This window comes from Hetaerina americana, unplaced genomic scaffold, assembly GCF_022747635.1.
Source record: "Hetaerina americana unplaced genomic scaffold, ioHetAmer1.1.p SCAF_7, whole genome shotgun sequence".
NCBI classification, from domain to species: Eukaryota; Metazoa; Arthropoda; class Insecta; order Odonata; family Calopterygidae; genus Hetaerina; species Hetaerina americana.
In genome coordinates, this window is record NW_027287316.1 from 501,904 (window position 1) to 523,811 (window position 21,908).

Sequence of the window (21,908 nt, forward strand, 5' to 3'; positions counted from 1 at the left end):
TATATATATATATATATATATATATATATATATATATATATATATAACCATAAACACAGTAATCAACCCGTAGGTCGGTTTAGTAGGTGATGTAGGATGTTTAGTAGAATCTCACAAAGTCTTCTGGTCAGATTCCTTCGTCATAAATACTACGAATCAGCCCATAAAGCCTCTTCCTCCCACATTTTCCTAAGCATTTCAATAGTTCCGCGGGAATGTTATCCACCCCCACGGCCTTATTTTGTTTCATCTCTCTTAATGCCCTTTCTACCTCATCATCGAGTATGCCTGCACCTAAGCTTTCTTCCTCTACGTCATGTTCCTTTTCAATGTCTAACTTTGTTGGTCTAAGCTCTTTACTATACAGTTCTTCTATATATTCCTTCCATCTCTCTTGGATCTTTCCTGCGTCAACTATTACCTTACCCGCCTTATCTCTAACTGCTATCGTTGATCTCCGTTTCTTACTTCCCGATAAGGATTTAACTTTGCTGTACAGCGCACCGATTTCACCCTTCGTCTGCAGACTTTCCATATCCTCGCACTGTGTCATCCACCATGCTTCTTTTGCTTTATTTGTTGTCCGCCTCAATTTGTTTAATTCTTTATACTGCATTTTGCCTCATTCTGTATTTACATTCCTCCATATTCTCCGCTCATCCATCTTTGTAATCATCTCATCCGTGATCCATGGTTTCCCAGTCGTTTTCACGTTAACGGTTCCAATAGTGTCTTTTGCGGCTTTCGACAACCCTTTCTTGATACTTTCCCATTTTTCTTCGATAGTATTAAGCCCTTTGCTATCCTCCATGATTTCCTCTACCGCCTGTTTGTATTCCTTCCTTTTAAAACCATTTAATGCTTCTACATTCCATTTTCTAACTCGCCGCCCCTGCCTTATCTTTTTGAAACGGACGCTACATTTCATAGAAACTAAATTGTGGTCAGAGTCCGCATCCGCTCCTGGGAAGCTGTGTGAATTTATCACACTGTTCCTAAACCTGTGTCTAACCAGGATATAATCTAGCTGATACCTTTCTGAGTCACCTGGCATTTTCCATGTATACCTGCGTCTTTTGTGGTGTCTAAACCATGAGTGATGACTAACCCCTGTCTCCTGCTGAACTCAACTGCTTTCTCCCCGCGGTCATTCCTCGTGCCTAAACCGTAGGCCCCGACCTCGTCACCATCTCTTCCTTCACCTACCATCGCATTCCAATCCCCCATCACTATCAAATGTTTCCCTGCATGAACACACGCGATTATGTCCTCTAACTGATCGTATATCCTATTGACCTCTTCTTCTTTTTGGTGCTCGGTGGCATGTATACCTGAATAATAACCAAGTTCGTCGGTTATGCTCTTATCTCTATTAGTAATAATCTATCCGTTACCTGCTCTATGTTGACTACGCTTCTCCCTACCTCTTCATTTAATACTATGGCAACCCCTCGTTGGCTCTCGTCCCCGCCGCCGTATATTATTCTATAATTATCACTCCAATAATCCCCGCTATCCTTCAATCTCACCTCGCATAGACCTAAAATATCTATATTTCCCCTTTCCATCTCTCGCTTAACATGCCCCAATTTCCCTGCCCTCATCATTGTCGTAACATTCCACGTTCCTATTCTAACTAATTTGGTCTTCTTCTCCTGCGTCTTCTGTCCTGCTGCTGCTGGTTTTCCCTTGCAAGGGTTTCGTGGGATGACGACCGCGGAAGCCTTGCCTCTCCCGCTGCCGGGCACGACAGCGGGACTTGCCAGGACTCAAAATCTCTGTTTTGCCCATCATATTTATCTTGGGAATGATAATTGGGGTGGTTTCCCGTTGCCTTCCTCCATAGTGTTTTTAACGTGACACAATTACTTACTGGCCGCCCCACTGGGGTCAGACGCCATTGCAGCCGCTTCACTGAGGTACAGACGCTGCGTGGACTACCTTTTGTCTGGCTCCTAACCTTCGACCTATCTGGCATGGGTGACCCTACCAGGAGCAATTATTATTACTCCCACCAGCACAGCTCTAGGGGTCATCGGAATGCACCAGCCCTTTCATCATGTCAAGGTTGTAGACCTGGGAGGGGATATATATATATATATATATATATATATATATATATATTAGAATTTTCATTTCTTTCAAGGTAAAATTTTTATATCGTCTTCAGGTATATATATATATATATATATATATATATATATATATATATATATATATATATATATATATATATATATATATATATATATATATAATGGGCTGACACAATATAACAAAATAGAAAAGAATAGACACATTTAAAAGAACACTCACACGGTAAATTGTTCGAGCTTTCGGCCCTCTCAGAGGCCTTCTTCAAGAGAGACTGAAAATATGCTATTGCTGGAGAGAGGGGAAAGAGCTGTGGGCATGGAGGGGAGGTGTGGAGGGAATGCTGGGAGGGAAATTAAATATGGCGGTTAAGGGTGGGAATTTTAAAGGAACGGAAGGATAGAATGTAGTTGGATTCACGAGTTCTCACCTCTATGTTGGTGGCTGAATCAGGTAGGGATTCTAGGATGCTGAGAGCAAAACACTGGTTGAATGAAAGGTTGTGGGAATTGGCGTGTGAAGGGATAGGAAGAGAAGAGAGTAAGGCAGAATTGGAGGAGTACCGGTGATTATTCATTCGGATGGATAAGGGGGTAATGCATTCACCTATGTAAAAGGAAGTGCAATGTTTGCATGATAAAAGATAAATAATATTTTTTGAGAGGCAATTAGCGTGGGAACGAGGTGAGGGGGCTATGAGGGGATGTAGGGAGAGGGGAGTAGGCATAATAAGAGGACAGGTTTTACATCGGGGGCGGTTGCAAGTTGGGGAAATATTGGGAAATTTGTCACGGGGGGCACCAAAGGGTTGGTGGATCTCAGAAGGTTTTTGAGATTGGCGGGTCGTCTGTATGCGAGAGATGGGCATTGGGGTAGTAAGGATGAGGTTGCGTCATTGTCATGTAAAATTGGAAACAGTTCTTTAAGGAGGGTTTTCAGTCTGTGTGATCCGGGGAAATAGGTGGTGCAAAGGTTGAGTTCTGCGTCAGATGTGGGCTTGTTATTGTGTGGTGTGTGTTGTCAGGTGAAGCGGTGGATTTTTTTTTGTAGTAGCTTTTCTGGGTAACCGCGTTTGAGTAGTGCAAGGTGTAGATTGGCAAGGTGTTTGTTGAAAGTGGCTGTGGTGTTGCAAATTCGGTGTCCGCGGATAGAGAGAGAGTTAGGAATCGAGCGTTTCGTGTGTTGAGGATGACAGCTTGTGTGGTGTAGGTATTGCTGATGGTTAGTGGCTTTGATGTGTACTGAAGTAGTGAATTTGTTGTTTTGAAGTGAGATGTCTGTTTCAAGAAAGGTGATGGTGGAGTCTGAAATGGAAGAGTTGAATTTAACAGTGAAAGATGAATTTAAGGCGGATAAGAAATTGTTGAGAGAATCAGAGCCATGTGTCCAGAGAATAAAAATATCGTCTATGTAGCGGACCCAGAAAAGAGGTTGAAGGGGTTGCTGTGACAGGAAAGTCCCTTCGAGATGGCCCATGAAGAGATTGGCGTATGATGGTGCCATCCTCGTTCCCATCGTTGTGCCTTTTGTCTGTAGGTAAAAACAATTTTGGAAAGTGAATTCATTTTTAGTTAGGACGAAAGTGGCAAGATTGAGGAGAAATTCCGTTGAGGGGCGCTGGGGTAGGGGGCGTAGAGAGAGATAATGCCGGAGGGAGGATAAACCTTCTGCATTAGGAATAGAAGTGTAAAGTGAGGTAACGTCGATGGTGGCCATAAGTAGTTTGGGTGTGGAGGGAATAGAGACGGAATTTAGACGGTCGGGGAAGTGGTACGTGTCTTTCGTGAAGGAGGGCAAGGAGAGTACAAGTGGTTGTAGGTGGTGGTCAAGGAATGCGGAGATTCTTTCGGTGGGAGAATTGTAACTGGAAACTATAGGACGACAGGGGATGTTGGGTTTGTGTATTTTTGGGAGGAGATAAAACTGGGGTGTTCTGGGGTTTGGGGGTGAAAGTAGGGGTATGTCTTGGGAGGTGAGGCCTTCATCTGGTCCGGAGTGGAGGAGAAAAGACCGAATTTCAGTTTGGAAGAGAAGGTCTATATATATATATACATATATACCTGAAGACGATATAAAAATTTTCCCCTGAAGGAAATGAAAATTCTTTAATTGATTTCTGAAAGTTTATTACCTAGTTACCTCGTGCCTTATTTTGCTACCTTGTTTGCTCTTGTCTCTCTCTCTCTCTCTCTCTCTCTCTCTCTATATATATATATATATATATATATATATATATATATATATATAGAGTGCACACACACACACATATATATATATATATATATATATGTGTGTGTGTGTGTGTGCAGTGAATTTCTACTTAATTTAATACAGCTAAATTTTTCCTGTTATATTGAACCAGATGGATCTTCAACCTTAAACTCTGTTCAATAATAATGCAATCCTTGGAATCTAATCCTTTGATTTATCACAATGTCATCAGGATTTCATCATGCCTAGCATGTCCTGATGAAACTTAAAGGATCTCCATGTCTTCTGGAAACTTTCAGTATACTGTGTCTTCAGTCTTTTCAAATATGTTTTGGAAGTACTTCAGCTTCTATTTTCTGGTCAAAATGCATTCTGACCTGGATGTAGAAATGCAACAATTTCAAAGTGTTACAATCATTCACCTTGATCTCCAGTTTGTGTGAATAATTTTTACACTTTCAAAACATTATATTTATTTAATGAACATTAGTTGATGATGACATCAATGCTACTGTCAAAGCTTCTCCTACAGTCTTTGACATAGGGTCTTTGATGGTACAAAACATTGAGATAATGATGACAACATTACAGAAGACTGCAGGAACACCGCTGTCACTGAGGTGTGAAGTGAATGAGGCTGCATGAAGAGAATTGTGATGGGAGGAACATGATCCAAGTATTCATTCCCACTCTCATTCACTCCCATAACCAAGGGGTTCATGGCCATTATATTATTTGTCCTTCACAAAGGTGGATGATGACCAATTACAGATCAACTTTCTAATTCTTCATTTGAATAATATATACTTACTTATTATACTTAATTATTTGATGCTTTCCTTATCTTAAAAATATGTTCAATTGTTGTGTGATGATACCAAATTGAGAACCAATCTTGAGTAGAGTTGTCAATTCTACCAAGTGGAGTTTCTCAAATAATTGAGATATTAATTTTAACTAAATAGGAAAAGCTTTATTTCCAATGTATATCACATCATATATGATCCCAAAATATTTAATATTAGCATGTGTATTTTTATATGCTCATCCCTCATTAACTGCCTCTCTAGAATTGGGAGTTCCAACTTTATGACAACAACCGCACCAACAGCTACGTACGGAATGATATGCTGGTGATCAAACCCACGCTGACGACCGACCGCCTGGGCAATGACTTCTTCCTGTTTGCTGGAGAGCTGAGTCTCCAGAGTGGGGAGCCTGGGGAGAAGTGAGTCCCTCATGCAAATCACCAACTCGTAAATGCCAGCTGCTGGATGCAAAGTGGCATTGATCGATTGATGGACATGCAGGAATGAATTATACATATGCCCTTCTCAAAAATTCATTCACCTTCTGAAATTTCCTCGCCTGCTGCTAGTTCTGTCTTGCTCTCCTTTGCCTTGCACCCTTATTTATATGACCAGTGTATTTGAATTCAGGTCTTCCTCTTCCCTGTGGTGCTTGTCACATGGTGCAGTAAGTTTGCCTTTTCAGCTTCTGCATTTCCTTGCATTTCTCCTTCTTGCCTGCTCCTTCTATCTTCATCTCTCATTCTTCCCCATCATCCTCCTGTACCAGTGGTGGTGCTGGGGCTAGAATACTAGAATTCCTATGAACCAGAGGGCCCAGGTTCAAATCCTGGAGATGACCCACATTTTTTCAATGATATCCGGATCCCTACTTGAGGGGCATTGTGGAGAGCACTTTGAGAGAGTGTGCTGTCCATTGGATGGGATGTTAAACTATGAACTCCTTGGCACCTTCCATTAAGAGCAGGCTAATGTCGATGCCAGGTTTCTGTCCACCCCTCTTCCTCAATTCCCGTCTAGCCTTAATAACGCAAATAACCTTAACTGTTGGCTGCCTTCCCCGAATCTACTACTACTCCCATAGCGGCTCTCAAATAGCCCTGCCCCTCTCCTCCGATCTAATGCTCCAATGGCCCACACTTTTCTTTTCACAAACCTCTTAAATACTTACGCTCATGTCATCTGTCATCACACCCTCCTTAAGCATTTCAGTCTGTTCATATAGCTTTTTAGCTGGTGCTATCCTGTGCTTGTTTTCCATAGGACTTCTTATATCTAGTGTCATGCCACTCTTGGGATAATTGAAGGATGCCTTACTCTCCCACTTGTTCATTCATCAATGCCAACTCCATCATATATATATATATATATATATATATCAAGAAAATACGTGTGAGTGTTCTCTTTTTTTGTGTTTCTATATTATGTGTTACTGTGTATTGTACTATATATATATATATATATATATATATATATATATATATATATATATATATATATATATATATATATAATATATATATATATATAATATATGTATATATATAATATATATATGTATATATATATTATATATATATATATATATATATATATATATATATATATATATATATATATATATATATATATATATATATGTATATATATGTATATATATATATATATATATATATATATATATATGTATATATATATATGTATATATATATATATATATATGTATATATATATATATATATGTATATATATATATATATATATATATATATTTGTACTCGCTTAGTACAAATATACTTAGTACTTAATAGCATATTTTCAGTCTCTCTTGAAGAAGGCCTCTGAGAGGGCCGAAAGCTCGAACAATTTACCGTGTGAGTGTTCTTTTAAATGTGTCTATTCTTTTCTATTTGTGTTATATTGTGTCAGCCCATAATATATATATATATATATATATATATATATATATATATATATATATATATATGAATATATCATCGGCATTTTCATTGGTTATGATGTATCATGGCCCCCTCATTAGATGGTCGCCAAGCCTGACATTTTATCCACTGGGACCTGTGAATGTGGCACAAGAAATGGCATATGCCTTGGTTGAATGTGGTAGGTTAAATTTTGTTTGAGCTTGAATAGGAATCATTTGTTAGCATTGCCAGTTTTCACTTCCAATGCTCTACTGTCTCATTAGTTTGGTTATCAACAATTTGAATGGAAATAAGATAACTGTTCTAATTCCGCCTAATATTTTTAAGATATAAAGAAATGCAAAGATACATAGGATGGAAACTGATTTAAATTTACAAGAACCAAAGCCTTTGACAATTGAAAGAGGAAAAGAATACAACCGGAAGTTTAATCCCAAAAAAAATCCTTTAGAAGAAAGAGCGTGAAAGAGGAAGAAGAACAGGCAAAAAGAAAGACATTTGTGGTGCATAAAGTATTGGGAATCCGGGAATTCTAAGGTAGGATTCGGAAAGAAGCAGGCCCAAAATTGGTCGAAGAAAGATAATGGAGCAGAGCCCAAAAATGAATGAAGATTAGAGAAAAATACAAGGTCAAAGGAGAGGGCATTGAAATTAGCACGTGGCCCCTAGGTGGCTCTTTTGAGGAGAAGAAGAACTAGTATGAGTGTCATCTTTGTAAGTCATATCCATGTAGCTAATTTGTCAATGATTTCAGCTAAAGTAACCATATTCAACCAAACATTGGGATTATTTCTTTTTTACATAATGATCTACCCAAAAGAATTAACATTTAAATCTTCAGAGCAGCATGTGCAGTTCCACCTATTCAGTGCAATTTTAAATATCACTTGGTGAGTGGAACTTAAGGGAGGAAGAGACAAAAGGGCCAAGGATCGATTGGCACTATGTACTGCATTCATGACTAAATGAATGCTTGGCTATGATCTCCTCATGACACCTTGTTGCCTGAGTTTATGGTACAGGGAACATAATTTTCTTTTAAGTCACTAAGAACGGTGCTTTTGTTTAACATTAAATTAACCTCAACCCAAATGAGCAGTCATTTCTTTGGCACATTCACCAATGAAATGCGATTTTTCAGATTATCTTTTTGAAAGAGGGAGGAAAATGTCGAAGGATGCCAAAACCAAAATCTACTGCTTTCGATTTCCCTTGGATGTTTATTCAAGCCATTTTCATGGCTTATTTTTTCATGCCATTGCATTACTATGTCATTGGCAGCAATCATAAGCATCGGAAGTTGGTTTTCCACAACTCTCTCCTCTTTTCATATCAACGATTTCCCCTTCAGGCTGGCATCACATCACATAAGACGTCATGTATCTCCCATTATTCTTTTGTAAATTACATTCTTAGCTTTCCTGAAAAATTTGAAATCATCAACATAAATCAAGAAAGATTGTGGAATTAATGAATACGAGTGTGGTTTGAAAGATTCTCCAAATCACCACCTGGTATCAGCACTAGTTCACACGGTGCCTAAGAGGGTCCTCAACATACGGATAGGTCTGCTGTGAAGACTGAGGAAGAGATGGCTGGCTGGATGACAAGGGCTTCAAGCGCCACTGTAGTACTTGAAGTGCCACTTCAGAATGAGGATTAGATTCCTGGGGCTACTGCTATGTTAGAAGTACAAAGGAAAATTAGGACCCATTTAAGATACCTAAATTCCAACCAAACATGCTCTTAATGTGACTATTTTAATGGCAGTTCCCTGAAGGTTGAGGATAAAGCTACCAAATAAATATCCTCTCCTGACAAAACAACCAAACATCCTACTCCATAACAAGCCCCTCTTCATCTCCATATACCTCCTCCCTCCCTTCATTCCATCCCACATCCCTATCCTATTCCTGCTCTTTTCTCGTTTGCCTAACATTCTCCCCTCTATATGTCAAAGTCTTTACCATCCCCATGCCAATCAATATGCTTTGCATCCCTCTTTCCTCTCTCCCATTGATCCCCTCTCCTCTCCCACCATACCCAGTATTTCCTTATTTATTTTCCCTCCTATCAACTTCACCTTCTCCATTCTTCTCCACACCATTATTTTATAAGTCTTCAATCTATGCCTTTCATCCTATGTCACATTCCAAACCGTACACAGCCACGATGCATGTCAAAGTTTTAGTGAGCCTTTTCTTAACTGCCTAACTCCTTGTCATCCATGTAATGCTCCTTGTGAAAACCCTTGACTGATGAAACTCATCTCCATATGTCGTACGGAATATCCACAACTATTTTTAAGTAATAGAAATTAAATTTTATCAAAGTTTCCACACAACATATTAAGTTATGTTTTACAATCGAGCAAATTATTTTAATTTATGTCCACTTCTTTGGAGTTCACAGTGTTCAATGTAAGTGTTCAATTTCTGAAACCCATTCGCTTTTCTCTGAATTTCACATTTTCATAACTTATTGTACGTGATTTCATGTGTCCCATCTCTACGTTCGAAAATTTCATCAATCTGCAGTTTTTATCGCTTCATTATAATTTCGCCAACTCACCAGTTTGACAAATGCCCTCATCGCAGGGTGGGGGCCGTCAGAAGTCGCCCTCTCTCTCTGTCATCATTGGACATCTGCCCTTGCGGTCATTTCAGGTGCACGAATCACTACAACAATGGCTGCTACAAGCGGGCCTTCGGCGCCAGCATTCTGAACCCAGTGCAGTCGGCCAGAATCCGCACGCACAACTCTTTCTCTTTCCGATACGGCAAGGTGGAGGTGCGGGCCAAAATGCCCTCGGGCGACTGGATACATCCAGGTAAGATGAGCACCACCGAAAGGTGACTGATTGGAGGTGGCATCCCTTCACTCCATGGCCTCCACATTTTGTAGGAATGAAAAAATGGACTGCCTCGGTAAAATGCCATCTTGGCATCGAAAAAGAATTCTGTAAATGAGGGACAATCCATAATATTCAACCAGAATATAACTTATCATTTTACTCTGTGATCTATCACCTGACAATCCATCCAAATGGAAATATATTTTAAATCTCCTTCATCGATATCAATTGATTAATTGAATTTGATTTTGATTGATTTTTTTCCTTCTCGTATTTTTCTGAAGATTTTGTTATACATCGCAAAATTTTGTCTTTTGGTGCCTAACGCGCATTTTAAAAAAAAGGTTGCCATTAAATCGTACGAAATGATCCTGAAAACCAAAATAACGTGTCTTAAATGGTGTAGGAACGCGGAGGAATTGTTTTTTTCCTTCTTTTTTTCTAAAGAATTTGTTATTTCTCGAAAAATTACGTCATTTGGTAATTTCGTCATTATCGCGCTTTTTAAAAAAATATATCCTTTTAAATCGTACGAAATTATCGTGAAACCCAAAATATCCTATCTTAAATGTTGTAGGAACGAGAAAGAATTATTTTTTTCCTTCTCGTATTTTTCTCAAAATTGTGTTATGTTTCGCCAATTTTTTTCTTTTTGTGCAGTCACCCTTTGAAAAATATACTGGTGCTAAATCCTAAGAAATGATCCTAAAACCCAGAACATCGTGTCTGAAATGGTGTAGGAACGTGAAAGAATCGTTTTTATCCTTTTTGTATTTTTCTAAAAATTTTATTGTTTCTCGCAAAAATTTATCTTTCGGTTCCTTACCGCGAATTTAAAAAAAAAGATTGCTTTTAAAACCTAGGAAATGAACTCGAAAACCTAATTATCGTGTCTTAAACGGTGTTGAACGCGAAAGAATTGTTTTTTCCTCTTCGTATACAGGTATTTCTCAAGATTTTTTTATTTCTTGAAAACATTTGCCTTTTGGGCACTATCGCGGATTTTTGAAAGCATCCTTTATTGAAAATTGTACGAAATACCTTCTCGTATTTTATTAAAGATTTGGTTATTTCTCGAACTTTTTCTGTTTTGTGTACTTAAGCGCATGAGAAACTATGCTTTCAAATCCTACGAAATTATGTGAAAAATAAATATGTGGAGTCTTAAGTGTTATATGAAAGGAGAGACGGTTAGCACTCCCCTAGACAAGGATGGAATTACACACATAAACTGGTCAAGGCACCGCTGGTCTTCCAGCACTTGACCACATTTTTCCCTCCCCGGACTACAACCTTGACGTGGTGCAAGAGCTTGTGCGTTCCGATGGCCCCTAGAGCAGTGCTGGCGGGAGTAATAATAATTGCTCCTGGTAGGGTTACCCATGCCAGATAGGTCGAAGGTTAGGAGCCAGACGAAAGGTAGTCCACGCAGCGTCTGTTCCTCAGTGAAGCGGCTGCAATGGCGTCTGACCCCAGTGGGGCGGCCAGTAAGTAATAGTGTCACGTTAAAAACACTATGGAGGAAGGCAACGGGTAACCACGTCAATTATCATTCCCAAGATAAATATGATGGACAACTACGGGGCTCGGCCCAATCGGCCGGGTGTCGTGCCCGGCAGCGGGGGAGGCAAGGCTTCCGCGGTCGTCATCCCACGAAACCCTTGCAAGGGAAAACCAGCAGCAGCAGGACAGAAGACGCAGGAGAAGAAGACCACATTAGTTAGAAGAGGAACGTGGAATGTTAGGACAAAGATGAGGACAGGGAAATTGGAAAATGTTAAGCGAGAGATGGAAAGGGGAAATATAGATATTTTAGGTCTATGCGAGGTGAGATGGAAGGATAGCGGGGATTATTGGAGTGATAATTATAGAATAATATACGACGGCGGGGACGAGAGCCAACGAGGGGTTGCCATAGTATTAAATGAAGAGGTAGGAAGAAGCGTAGTCAAAATAGAGCAGGTAACGGATAGAATATTACTAATAGAGATAAAAGCAGAACCGACGAACTTGGTTATTATTCAGGTATACATGTCACCGAGCACCAAAAAGAAGAAGAGGTCAATAGGATATACGATCAGTTAGAGGACATAATCGCGTGTGTTCATTCAGGGAAACATTTGATAGTGATGGGGGATTGGAATGCGATGGTAGGTGAAGGAAGAGATGGCGACGAGGTCGGGGACTACGGTTTAGGCACGATGAATGACCACGGGGAGAAAGCAGTTGAGTTCAGCAGGAGACATGGGTTAGTCATCACTCATGGTTTAGACACCACGAAAGACGTAGGTATACATGTAAAATGCCAGGTGATTCAGAGGGGTATCAGCTCGATTATATTCTGTTTAGACACAGGTTTAGGAACAGTGTGATAAATTCCCACAGCTTCCCGGGAGCGGATGCGGACTCTGACCACAATTTAGTTTCTATGAAATGTAGCGTCCGTTTCAAAAAGATAAGGCAGGGGCGGCGAGTTAGAAAATGGAATGTAGAAGCATTAAATGGGTTGAAAAGGAAGGAATACAAACAGGCGGTAGAGAAAATCATGGAGGATAGCAAAGGGCTTAATACTATCGAAGAAAAATGGGAATGTATCAAGAAAGGGTTGTCTAAAGCCGCAAAAGACACTATTGAAACCGTTAACGCTAAAAGGACTAGGAAACCATGGATCACGGATGAGATGGTTACAAAGATGGATGAGCGGCGAAAATTGAAGAATGTAAATACAGAATTAGAGAAAATGAAGTACAAAGAATTAAACAATAAATTGAGGCGGGCAACAAATAAAGCAAAGGAAGCATGGTGGAAGACGCAGTGCGAGGATATGGAAAGTCTGCAGAGGAAGGGTGAAATCGGTGCGCTGTGCAGCAAAGATAAATCTTTAACGGGAAGTAAGAAAGGAAGAGTTATGCTAACAGTTAGAGATAAGGCGGGTAAGGTAATAGTTGACGCAGGAAGGATCCTAGAAAGATGGAAGGAGTATAAAGAAGAACTGTATAGTATACAACTTAAATATAGAGAAGGAACATGAGGTAGAGGAAGAAAGCTTAGGTGCAGGCATACTCGATGATGAGATAGAAAGGGCATTAAGAGAGATGAAACAAAATAAGGCCGTGGGGGTGGATAACATTCCCGCGGAACTATTGAAATGCTTAAGAAAATGTGGGAGGAAGAGGCTTTATGGGCTGATTCGTAGTATTTATGATGAAGGAATCTGGCCGGAAGACTTTGTGAGATGAGTTTTAGTTCCTATTCCGAAAAAGGTAAAGGCTACATCATGTGAGGACTACAAGACGATAAGTTTGATATCCCACGCAGCTAAAGTTGTACTCAAGATCATAAACAAAAGGATAGAGAGTAGGGCAAATGATTACTTAGGGGATGATCAGTTTGGGTTTAGGAAGGGGAGAGGTACGCGTAATGCCATTGCAGTAGAGAGATTAATAATCGAGAGGAATATAGAACACAACCAGGAGGTATTTGCCTGTTTCGTAGATTTCGAAAAAGCGTATGACAGAGTGAATTGGGAAAAACTAATGAGTATTCTGCAGAAAATAGGAATAGATTGGAGGAAAAGGAGGCTAATCTGCAACCTGTACATGTCTCAGACTGCTCAGGTGCGAGTGGGGAACGGGGAGTTGGGCAGTGTTAGGAAGAGGTGTAAGGCAGGGTTGCCCATTATCACCGTTGCTGTTCAACCTGTATTCAGATGAAATGATTAAAGAGACCTGGGAAGAACTGGAGGTAGGAATGAAAGTGGGCGGGGAATTCGTAAAATTAGTTAGGTTTGCTGATGACCAAGCTTATGCGATTTTCTAGAAAGGAAAAGGCTAAGCTAAACAGTAAAATAGGACGGAAAAACTAGAGCAGGTAGAATAGTTTACATCTCTGGGAAGTGTTTGGACCAACATGGACGTGTTGGGACAGTGTAGTAGGGACGTAAGGAGAAGAATTGCGCTAGGCAAGGAGGCTTTTACAAGGAGGTTCATGAGAGGGACGTTGAGTAAGGATGTTAAGAAATGACTCGTAAAAACTTTGATATGGAGCGTAGCTATGTACGGTGCGGAAACGTGGTCATTGAAGCAGGAGGATAGACGTAGACTGGAGGCTTTTGAAATGTGTGTGTGGAGAAGAATGGAGAAGGTGAAATGGACAGAGAAGAAAACAAATGAGGAAGAACTTGGTATGGTGGGGGAAGAGAGGGGTTTGTTGGGAGAAATCCTTTGGAGGCAGGAAAAATGGATGAAGGGGGTATTGGCTGGCTTGTTGAAGACTGTAATTGAGGGGAGAATGTTAGGCAAACGAAGAAAGGGAAGGAACAGGATAGGGATGTTGGACGGGATGAAGGGAGGAAGTAAGTGCTCAGAGATGAAGAGGGACCTGATCTAAAGTAGGATGCTGTATTTTGTGTTTTGTTAGGAGTCACAAAATGTTTTATTTAGGAGCCTTGTCAATCCAAAAACCTACCTTAACCGGTAGATTACCTAATAATAATAATAATCGAGTCTTAAATTGTTTAGGAACGCGAAAATTTGCTTTGTTTCCTTCTCGAATTTTGTTAAAGATTTCGTTGTTTTCGAAATTTTGGTCTTCATGTGCACTTTCGCGGATTTTAAAGACAAACGTTGCTTTTAAATCGTACGAAATTATGTGAAAAATAAATATATCATGTCTTTAATGGTGTGAAAACGCGGATGATTGTTATTTTCTTCTCATATTTTAAACAATTTTCAATGCTGTAGGAACGTGAAAGAATTGTTTTTTTTTCTTCTCGTATTTTCTCAAGATTTTCATATTTCTCGCAAAGTTTTCTCTTTTTTTTGCACAATCTCGCATTTTTAAAATCAAGGTTGCTCTTTTATTGCACGGAAATGATGTTAAAAACCAAAATATGGAACCTAATATGGAGTAGGAACGTAATAGAATTGCTTTTTTTCCTTCTCGTATTTTAACTTAGATTTGGTTATCTCAATCAAAAAAGCGTCCATTGGTGGACTATCGCACATTTTTGAGTAAAACATTGTTTAAAATGCATGAAATTATCCTGAAAACAAAAATTTCGTGTCTTAGGTGTCTGAGAAATTCAAAAGAACGTTTTCTTTCCATCTCGTATGTTTCTAAAGATATTTTTATTTCTCGCAAACTTTTGTCTCTTAGGTGCACAATCTCGCATTTCTTAAATTAAGGTTACTTTTAAACGGTACAAGAATGCAGTAAAAAACCACAATATCGAGTCTCAAATTGTTTGGGAATGTGAAAAAAAATTTTTTCTTCTCTAGATTTTTTATTTCTTGTAAATTTTGTCTATTAGGGGCACAATCGAAATCGTTTAAGAAAAAAATGTTTAAAATGCATTAAATTATCCTGTGATCCAAAATATCGTGTCGTTAGTGTTTAGGAAATGCGAAAAAATGTATTTTTTATCTCGGTTTTTCTAAATATTATTTTAATTCTCTCGAAATTTTGTCTTTTGTTGCACAATCGCGAATTTCTTAAATTAATGTTGCTTTAAAATTGTTTGAAAATTTTTTCAAAACATCGAGTCTCAAATGGAGTAGAAACGTGAAAGATTTGTTTTTTGTTTCTTTTCGTCTTTTTCTCAAGATTTTTTTATTTATCACAAAAGTTTGTCTAATAGGTTTACAATCGCGCATTTCATAAATAAAGCTTGCTTTTAAATCGTATAAAAATTAGGTGAAATACCACAACATCAAGTCAAAAATGGTGAAGGAACGTGAAAGAATTGTTTTTTTCTTTTCGTTTTCTATCAAGATTTTTTAATATCTTGAAAAATTAGGCGCACAATCACGCATTTCTCAAATAAACTTTATTTCAAAAATCGTACAAATATGATGTTAAAAACCACAACTTCGAGTACCAAAGGGTTATAGAACGTGATAGAATTCTTATTTTTCCTGCTCGTGTTTTTTTCCAAGATTTTTATATATCTTGCAAAATGTTGTCTCTTAGGTAAAAAATCGCGTTTTTTTAAATATACGTTGCTTTTAAATCCAACAAAATGATATTAAAAACACAATACCGAGTCTCAAATGGTAAAAGAACGTGATAGATCTGTAACTTTACCTGCTCGTTTCTTTCACAAGATTTTTATGTATCTTGCAAAAACTGTTGTCTCTTAGTGCTCAATCGCGCATTTCTTAAATGAAGTCTGCTTTAAAATCATAAAAAAAGATCTTTAAAACACAATATCGATTCTCAAATGGTAAAAGAACATGATAGAATTATTATTTTTCCTGCTCGTGTCTTTCCCAAGATTTTCCCATTTCTTGCAAAATGTTGTCTCTTGGATAAAAAATCGCGCAATTCTTAAATAAAGGCAAGTTTTATTTAATAAAAAATGATGTTAAAACACAATATCGAGTCTCAAATGGTTATCGAACGTGATAGAATCGTTATTTCTCCTGCTCGTGCTTTCCCAATATTTTTATATATCTTACAAAATGTTGTCTCTTAGGTGAAAACTCGCACATTTCTTATTTAAGGTTACTATTGAATCGCACAAAAAAGGTGTTAAAAACAAAATAGCGATTATAAAATGGTTACAGAAAAAAGAAAAAATTGTAATTTTTCTTGCTCGTGTCTTTCCAGACATGTTTCGGTTTTAAACATGACAGAATTGTTATTTTTCCTGCTCGTGTCTTTCCCATGATTTTTAAATATCTTGCAAATTATAGTGTCTTAGGTTCACATTTGCGTATTTTTTAAATAAACGTTGATTTTAAATCCAACAAAAATCATATTTAAAACACTATTTCGAGTCTCAAATGGTAAAAGAAAGTTATAGAATTGCCATTTTTCCTGCTCGCGTCTTTCCCAAGATTTTGAAATATCTTGCAAAATGTCGTCTCCTAGGTGCACAATCGCGTTTTTTCTTAAAAAAATGTTGCTTTTAAATCCAACAAAAATAAAATTGAAAACACAATATCGAGTCTCAAATGGTAAAAGATCATGATAGAATTATAATTTTTCCTGCTCGTGTCTTTGCCAAGGTTTTTAAATATCTTGCAAAATGTTATCGCTTAGGTGCAAGATATCGAATTACTTAAATAAACGTCGCTTTTACATCCAACAAAATAAAATTTTAAACACAATATCCAGTCTCATATAGGAAAGGAACGTGATAAAATTTTACTCTTTCCTGCTCGTGTCTTTCCCAAGATTTTTAAATATCTTGTAAATTGTTGTCTTTTAGGTGCACAATAGCGTATTTCTTAAATAAATGTTTCTTTTAAATCCAACAAAAATGAAATTAAAAACACAATATCGAGTCTCAAATGGTAAAAGAACCTGAAAGAACTGTAATTTTCATGCTCGTGCATTTCCCAAGATTTTTATGTATCTTGCAAAATGTCGTCTCCTAGTTGCACAATCGCGTATTTGTTAAATAAACATTGCTTTTAAATCCAACAAAAAGGATATAAAACCCAATATCCAGTCTCAAATGGTAAAAGACGTGATAGAATTGTAATTTTTCCTGATCGTGTTTTTCCCAAGATTTTTTAATATCTTGCAAAATGTTTTCATTTAGGTGCACATTCGGGTATTCTTAAATAAACTTTGCTTTTAAATCCAAAAAAATTAAATTTAAAATACAATATCGAGTCTCATATGGTAAAAGATCATGATCGAATTATAATTTTTCCTTCTCGTGTCTTTCCCAAGATTTTTAAATATCTTCCAAAATGATGTATCTTTATTGCACAATCGCGAATTTCCTAAATTAAGTTTGCTTTTAAATCCAACAAAAATGATATTAAAAGCACAATATCGATTCTCTAAAGGCCATAGAACGTGATGGAATTGTAATTTTTCCTGCTCACTTTATTCCCAAAATTTTTTTAATATCTTGCAAAATGTTTTCTCTTGGGTGCACAATCGCGTTTTTCTGATATAAATGTTGATTTTAAATCCAACAAAAATGATATGTAAAACACAATTTCGAGTCTCAAATGGTGTAAGATCGTGATGGAAGTTATATTTTTCCTGCTTGTTTTTTCCCCAAGATTTTCCCATATCTTGAATTATTTTGCCTCTAGGTGAAAAATCGCGTATTTTTTAAAAAATATAACATTTAAATCGTACAAAAATAATGTTAAAAACACAATATCGATTGATGAAGTTTTCTCGGGTTTTCCACCGGGTCAGGGGTTCCATGTTGGCCTAAGATTTCCAAGATGTTTTTCAAGATTATCATATTACTTGTAAAATTTTGTGTTTTATGTGCACAATTCGCGCATTTCTTCAATGTAGGTTGTTTTTTAATCGCACAAAAATGATGATAAAAACACAATATCGAGTCTTACTTAGATATAGAACGTGATTAAATTTTAATTTTTCCTGTTCGTGTTTTTCCCTTGATTTTATATACTGCAAAATTTTATTTCTTCGATGTCATTTCGCGAATTTTTTATCGTTTCGCGAACACAATATCGTGTCTCAAATGGTTATAGAACATGACAGAAATTTTATTTTTCCTGCTTGTGATTTTCACAAGATTTTCATATTTCTTGCATATGTTTTTTCAAGGTGCACAATCGCTAATTTATTAAATAAAGGTTGGTTTTATATCGTACAAAAATGATAATAAAAACACAATATCGAGTCTCAAAGGGTTAGAGAACGTGATAGAATAATTTTTCTTTCTCATATTTTCCCAAGATTTTCATATATCTTGCAAAAATTTGTCTCTTTGGTGTACAATCGCGAATTTTTTTAATGAAGGATGGTTTTGAATCGCACAAAAATGATGTTTAAAACACAATATCGAGTCTCAGATGGTTATAGAACGTGATAGAATTATTTTTTTCGTGCTCGTGTTTTTTCCAAGATATTATTCATATATCTTGCAATATTTAGTCTCTCATTTGAACAAACGGGCATTTTTTTATATTAAGGATGTTTTTAAATCATACAAAAATGATGTTAAAAATATAATATTGAGTCTCAATCGGTGTATGAACGTGAAAGAATTTTTTTCTGTTCGTATTTTTATCAAGATTTACTTATAATTTGCATAATTTTTTCTTTTGTTGCACATTCGCGTATTTCTTAAATAATGGCTGCTTTTAAATCCTATGAAGATAATGTTAAAAAACGTAATAACGAGTCTGAAATGGTTTAGGAACGTGAAAGAAGTTTTTTTTCCTGTCCGTGTTTCAACTAAAGATTTGGTTATTTCTCCAAAATAACGACATTTGGTGCATAGTTGGGCATTTTTAAGAAAAAAATTGTTTCAAATGTTAGCAATTATCCTTAAACCCAAAATATCTTTCTGAAATCTTTTAAAAATGCGAATGAACGTTTTTTCCACAGATTTTTTTATTTATCAACAAATTTCATTTTTTGCTCAATCGGGAATTTTCAATCGCGTCTCTTGTGCGCAGTATAGCGGCTTTTGCAAAAACATTACTGTTATGTAGTAAGAAGTGATATTCAAAACCTAAAATATCTTTTCTTGTATGTGTAGGAACCCGAAAGAATTTTTTTTCCTTTTTGTATTATTATATGGATTCTTATCGCTCGCATAATTTTGTCTTTTGTCCGCACCATGGCGCCTTTTTAAAGAAGTGTTGCTGTTTCATCCTACGAAATGATTTAAAAATCAAAATACCCAAATCAAATCAAATAATAAATTTGAATCGTCGTAGTAACGTGAAAGAATATTTCTAATTTCCCTGTTGTATTTTTCTAAAGATGTTGTCGTTTTTCGTTAGTTCCAAATTTTGCAAAAAATTCGTTGCAACATTTTTTCTTTTGGTACACCACCGTGTGTTTGAAGAAAATCGCTTTTTTTTTAATCGTACGAAATGAAATTATTACCAAAAATGTCGTATATCAACATTGTAGGAATGGGGAAGCCAATTTTTTCACCTTTGGTATTTGTCTGTCGAGTTCGTTATTTCTCGCAAAATGTTTTCATGTGGTACACTATCGTGTCTTTTTAAAAAGCGTTGCTGTTAAATCGTACGAAATGATCTTAAAACAAAAATATTTTGCCTTTTTTTTCTTCGTGATTGCCCATTTTCCCCAAACAGGGACAACGGAAACTAACATAACTTGTGCCATACGCACATTTTTACGACCAGCCAATCACAGACGACTCCTTAGGTTTCATGCGACCAGTTCCGCTAGTGGGAGGGGCTATTGTCCGTGTCATGGCCTCTGGATTGCATTAGTTTGCGCATATATTGCGTAGGTCTCATATATCTTGAAGGAAAGTCTCACAGATATGAATGATTAATGAAAAGTAGAGTGATAGAGATAGCAAACAAAAACACATAAAAATGCATACAAATTAAATTCACAATCATACCAAATCTTTGGTGGCCAAACCGGGGGGGGGGGGTTCAGTGCCATCAACCCCACCCTCGAGAGAGGAAGATGGTTTAGTACGGAAGTAGTAAGTGCCGAATCATTTACTACCAACAGCAGTATGTCGCAACTGCTAGAGCTTGTCAAGCAATTAGCTCGTAAATTTGATAAACGAGGCCATTGCGGTGAATGACTAGAACTAGGTTTGCGTGTAATGAAATTCGAAGTCGTGCCTGGCCATTGCCTTGATGGTTCCTCTCTTTTCTGGCCGGGTGTGCGCCAGGGATCTGGCTGGCGCCCCGTTACAACCACTACGGCTCTTGGCCCGCGTCGGGCATCATGGTACTGGCGGAGGCCCGGGGCAACGGGCGCCTCCTGGCGGCCGACAACAAGCGCATCGGGGTCAGCTCCAGAGTGGACCTCGGACTGCAGTTCGCACCCTTCCAGATGCCCTCGGGGAGGCTCTCCACCACGCCCCTGCTGTCGGGGCGGTTCAGCGCCATCAACCCCACCCCCGACGATGGCGGGTTCGCCGACGACTTCCACAAGTACCAGATGGAGTGGACGCCCGGTGAGATAAGAGGGGGAAGGGGGATAAATAAATATATGCATGTATATGTATTGCAGCTAAAAGTTAAAAATAAACTAATTCTTTATGCTGCTGGGTACAATCATTTTACGTCCAACAGCCCATCTCACTCCTTAGAGGTGGCTTGTCATAACGAACACTGAATAATAAAAGCGATAATTCAACACTACGAGATTTTAGAGTGGCAGTGTACCTTAAAGATGGTGCACTTTTAAAGTTAACCTAAACGGTAACAATTCTCTACTTTGAAATAGTTGTCGGCATCAATCATAATATCATCATGATTGGTCGTTCAATCCTAATATTGGTTTATTGACTGTAGCCCTCCATTCCCTACCCTATCTGCTGCTAATTGGCTCACTTCCTGGTATGTTTTATTACAATGTACTTTTTCCTAATTTGTCCCATGTATTTAAGCCTTGGCCTTCCTCTTGGGACTGTTCCTTCTATTATATTCCTCTCGAATCCATTATGCCTCAGGGTGTGGTGCCAATCCATCTGGTTATTCTTTTTTCCATGGTGTTCCATAAGGTCCAATCTTCGTCTATTCTTCTGTATACATGCGTCTTCATTTCTTATTTTACTCGTCCATTTGATCTTAAACATTCTCCTACTTTTCCGATGGTCTATGCCCACAAGATTTCCACGCTCCTTACGAATGTTTTCTCGTATGTCTCCTCGGGTGAAGTTCCATCTTCTTTGAACACAGCTTTTCATTGTGAATGCTCTCTTATCTTGGGCTATTCTTCGCTTGATGTCTGCAGTACTTATTACGTTTCATTCCGAGATAGGTGAAGGAATCCACTTGCTCTAATTTTTGCCCTTCCAGTGTGACTACTGTATTCCGCTTCTCACTTCCAAGTACTGGAATTTTAGTCTTCGTCTTGTTAATATTCATGTAGTATCTTAGTACAACTTGATCCAATACGTTCAGTGACCTTTGAAGACCATCCTGGTTTTCCGATATCATTGTAATATCGCGGACGAAGCATAGCATATTTATCTGTTCTCCATTGATCCTAATTCCGTTTAATCCGATGCCTTGTGCTTCTCATATTGACTCCTCCAGGTACATG

At 37.7% G+C, this 21,908-nt stretch overlaps 1 protein-coding gene and 1 non-coding gene across 2 annotated transcripts in view; both read left to right on the forward strand.

The window, feature by feature from the left end:
* The window catches only part of LOC139696823 (beta-1,3-glucan-binding protein-like), a 42,145-nt gene that overhangs the window by 16,252 nt on the left and 3,985 nt on the right, over positions 1 to 21,908 (forward strand). The window contains exons 4-6 of the mRNA XM_071595703.1: positions 5,376 to 5,533; positions 9,724 to 9,887; positions 20,527 to 20,814. Coding sequence (XP_071451804.1) covers positions 5,376 to 5,533; positions 9,724 to 9,887; positions 20,527 to 20,814 — 610 coding nt within the window. The remainder of the gene's footprint in view (positions 1 to 5,375; positions 5,534 to 9,723; positions 9,888 to 20,526; positions 20,815 to 21,908) is intronic.
* LOC139696975 (U6atac minor spliceosomal RNA) lies at positions 11,080 to 11,188 on the forward strand. The gene has a single exon (XR_011702681.1). It is a non-coding gene; the product is annotated as a U6atac minor spliceosomal RNA (small nuclear RNA).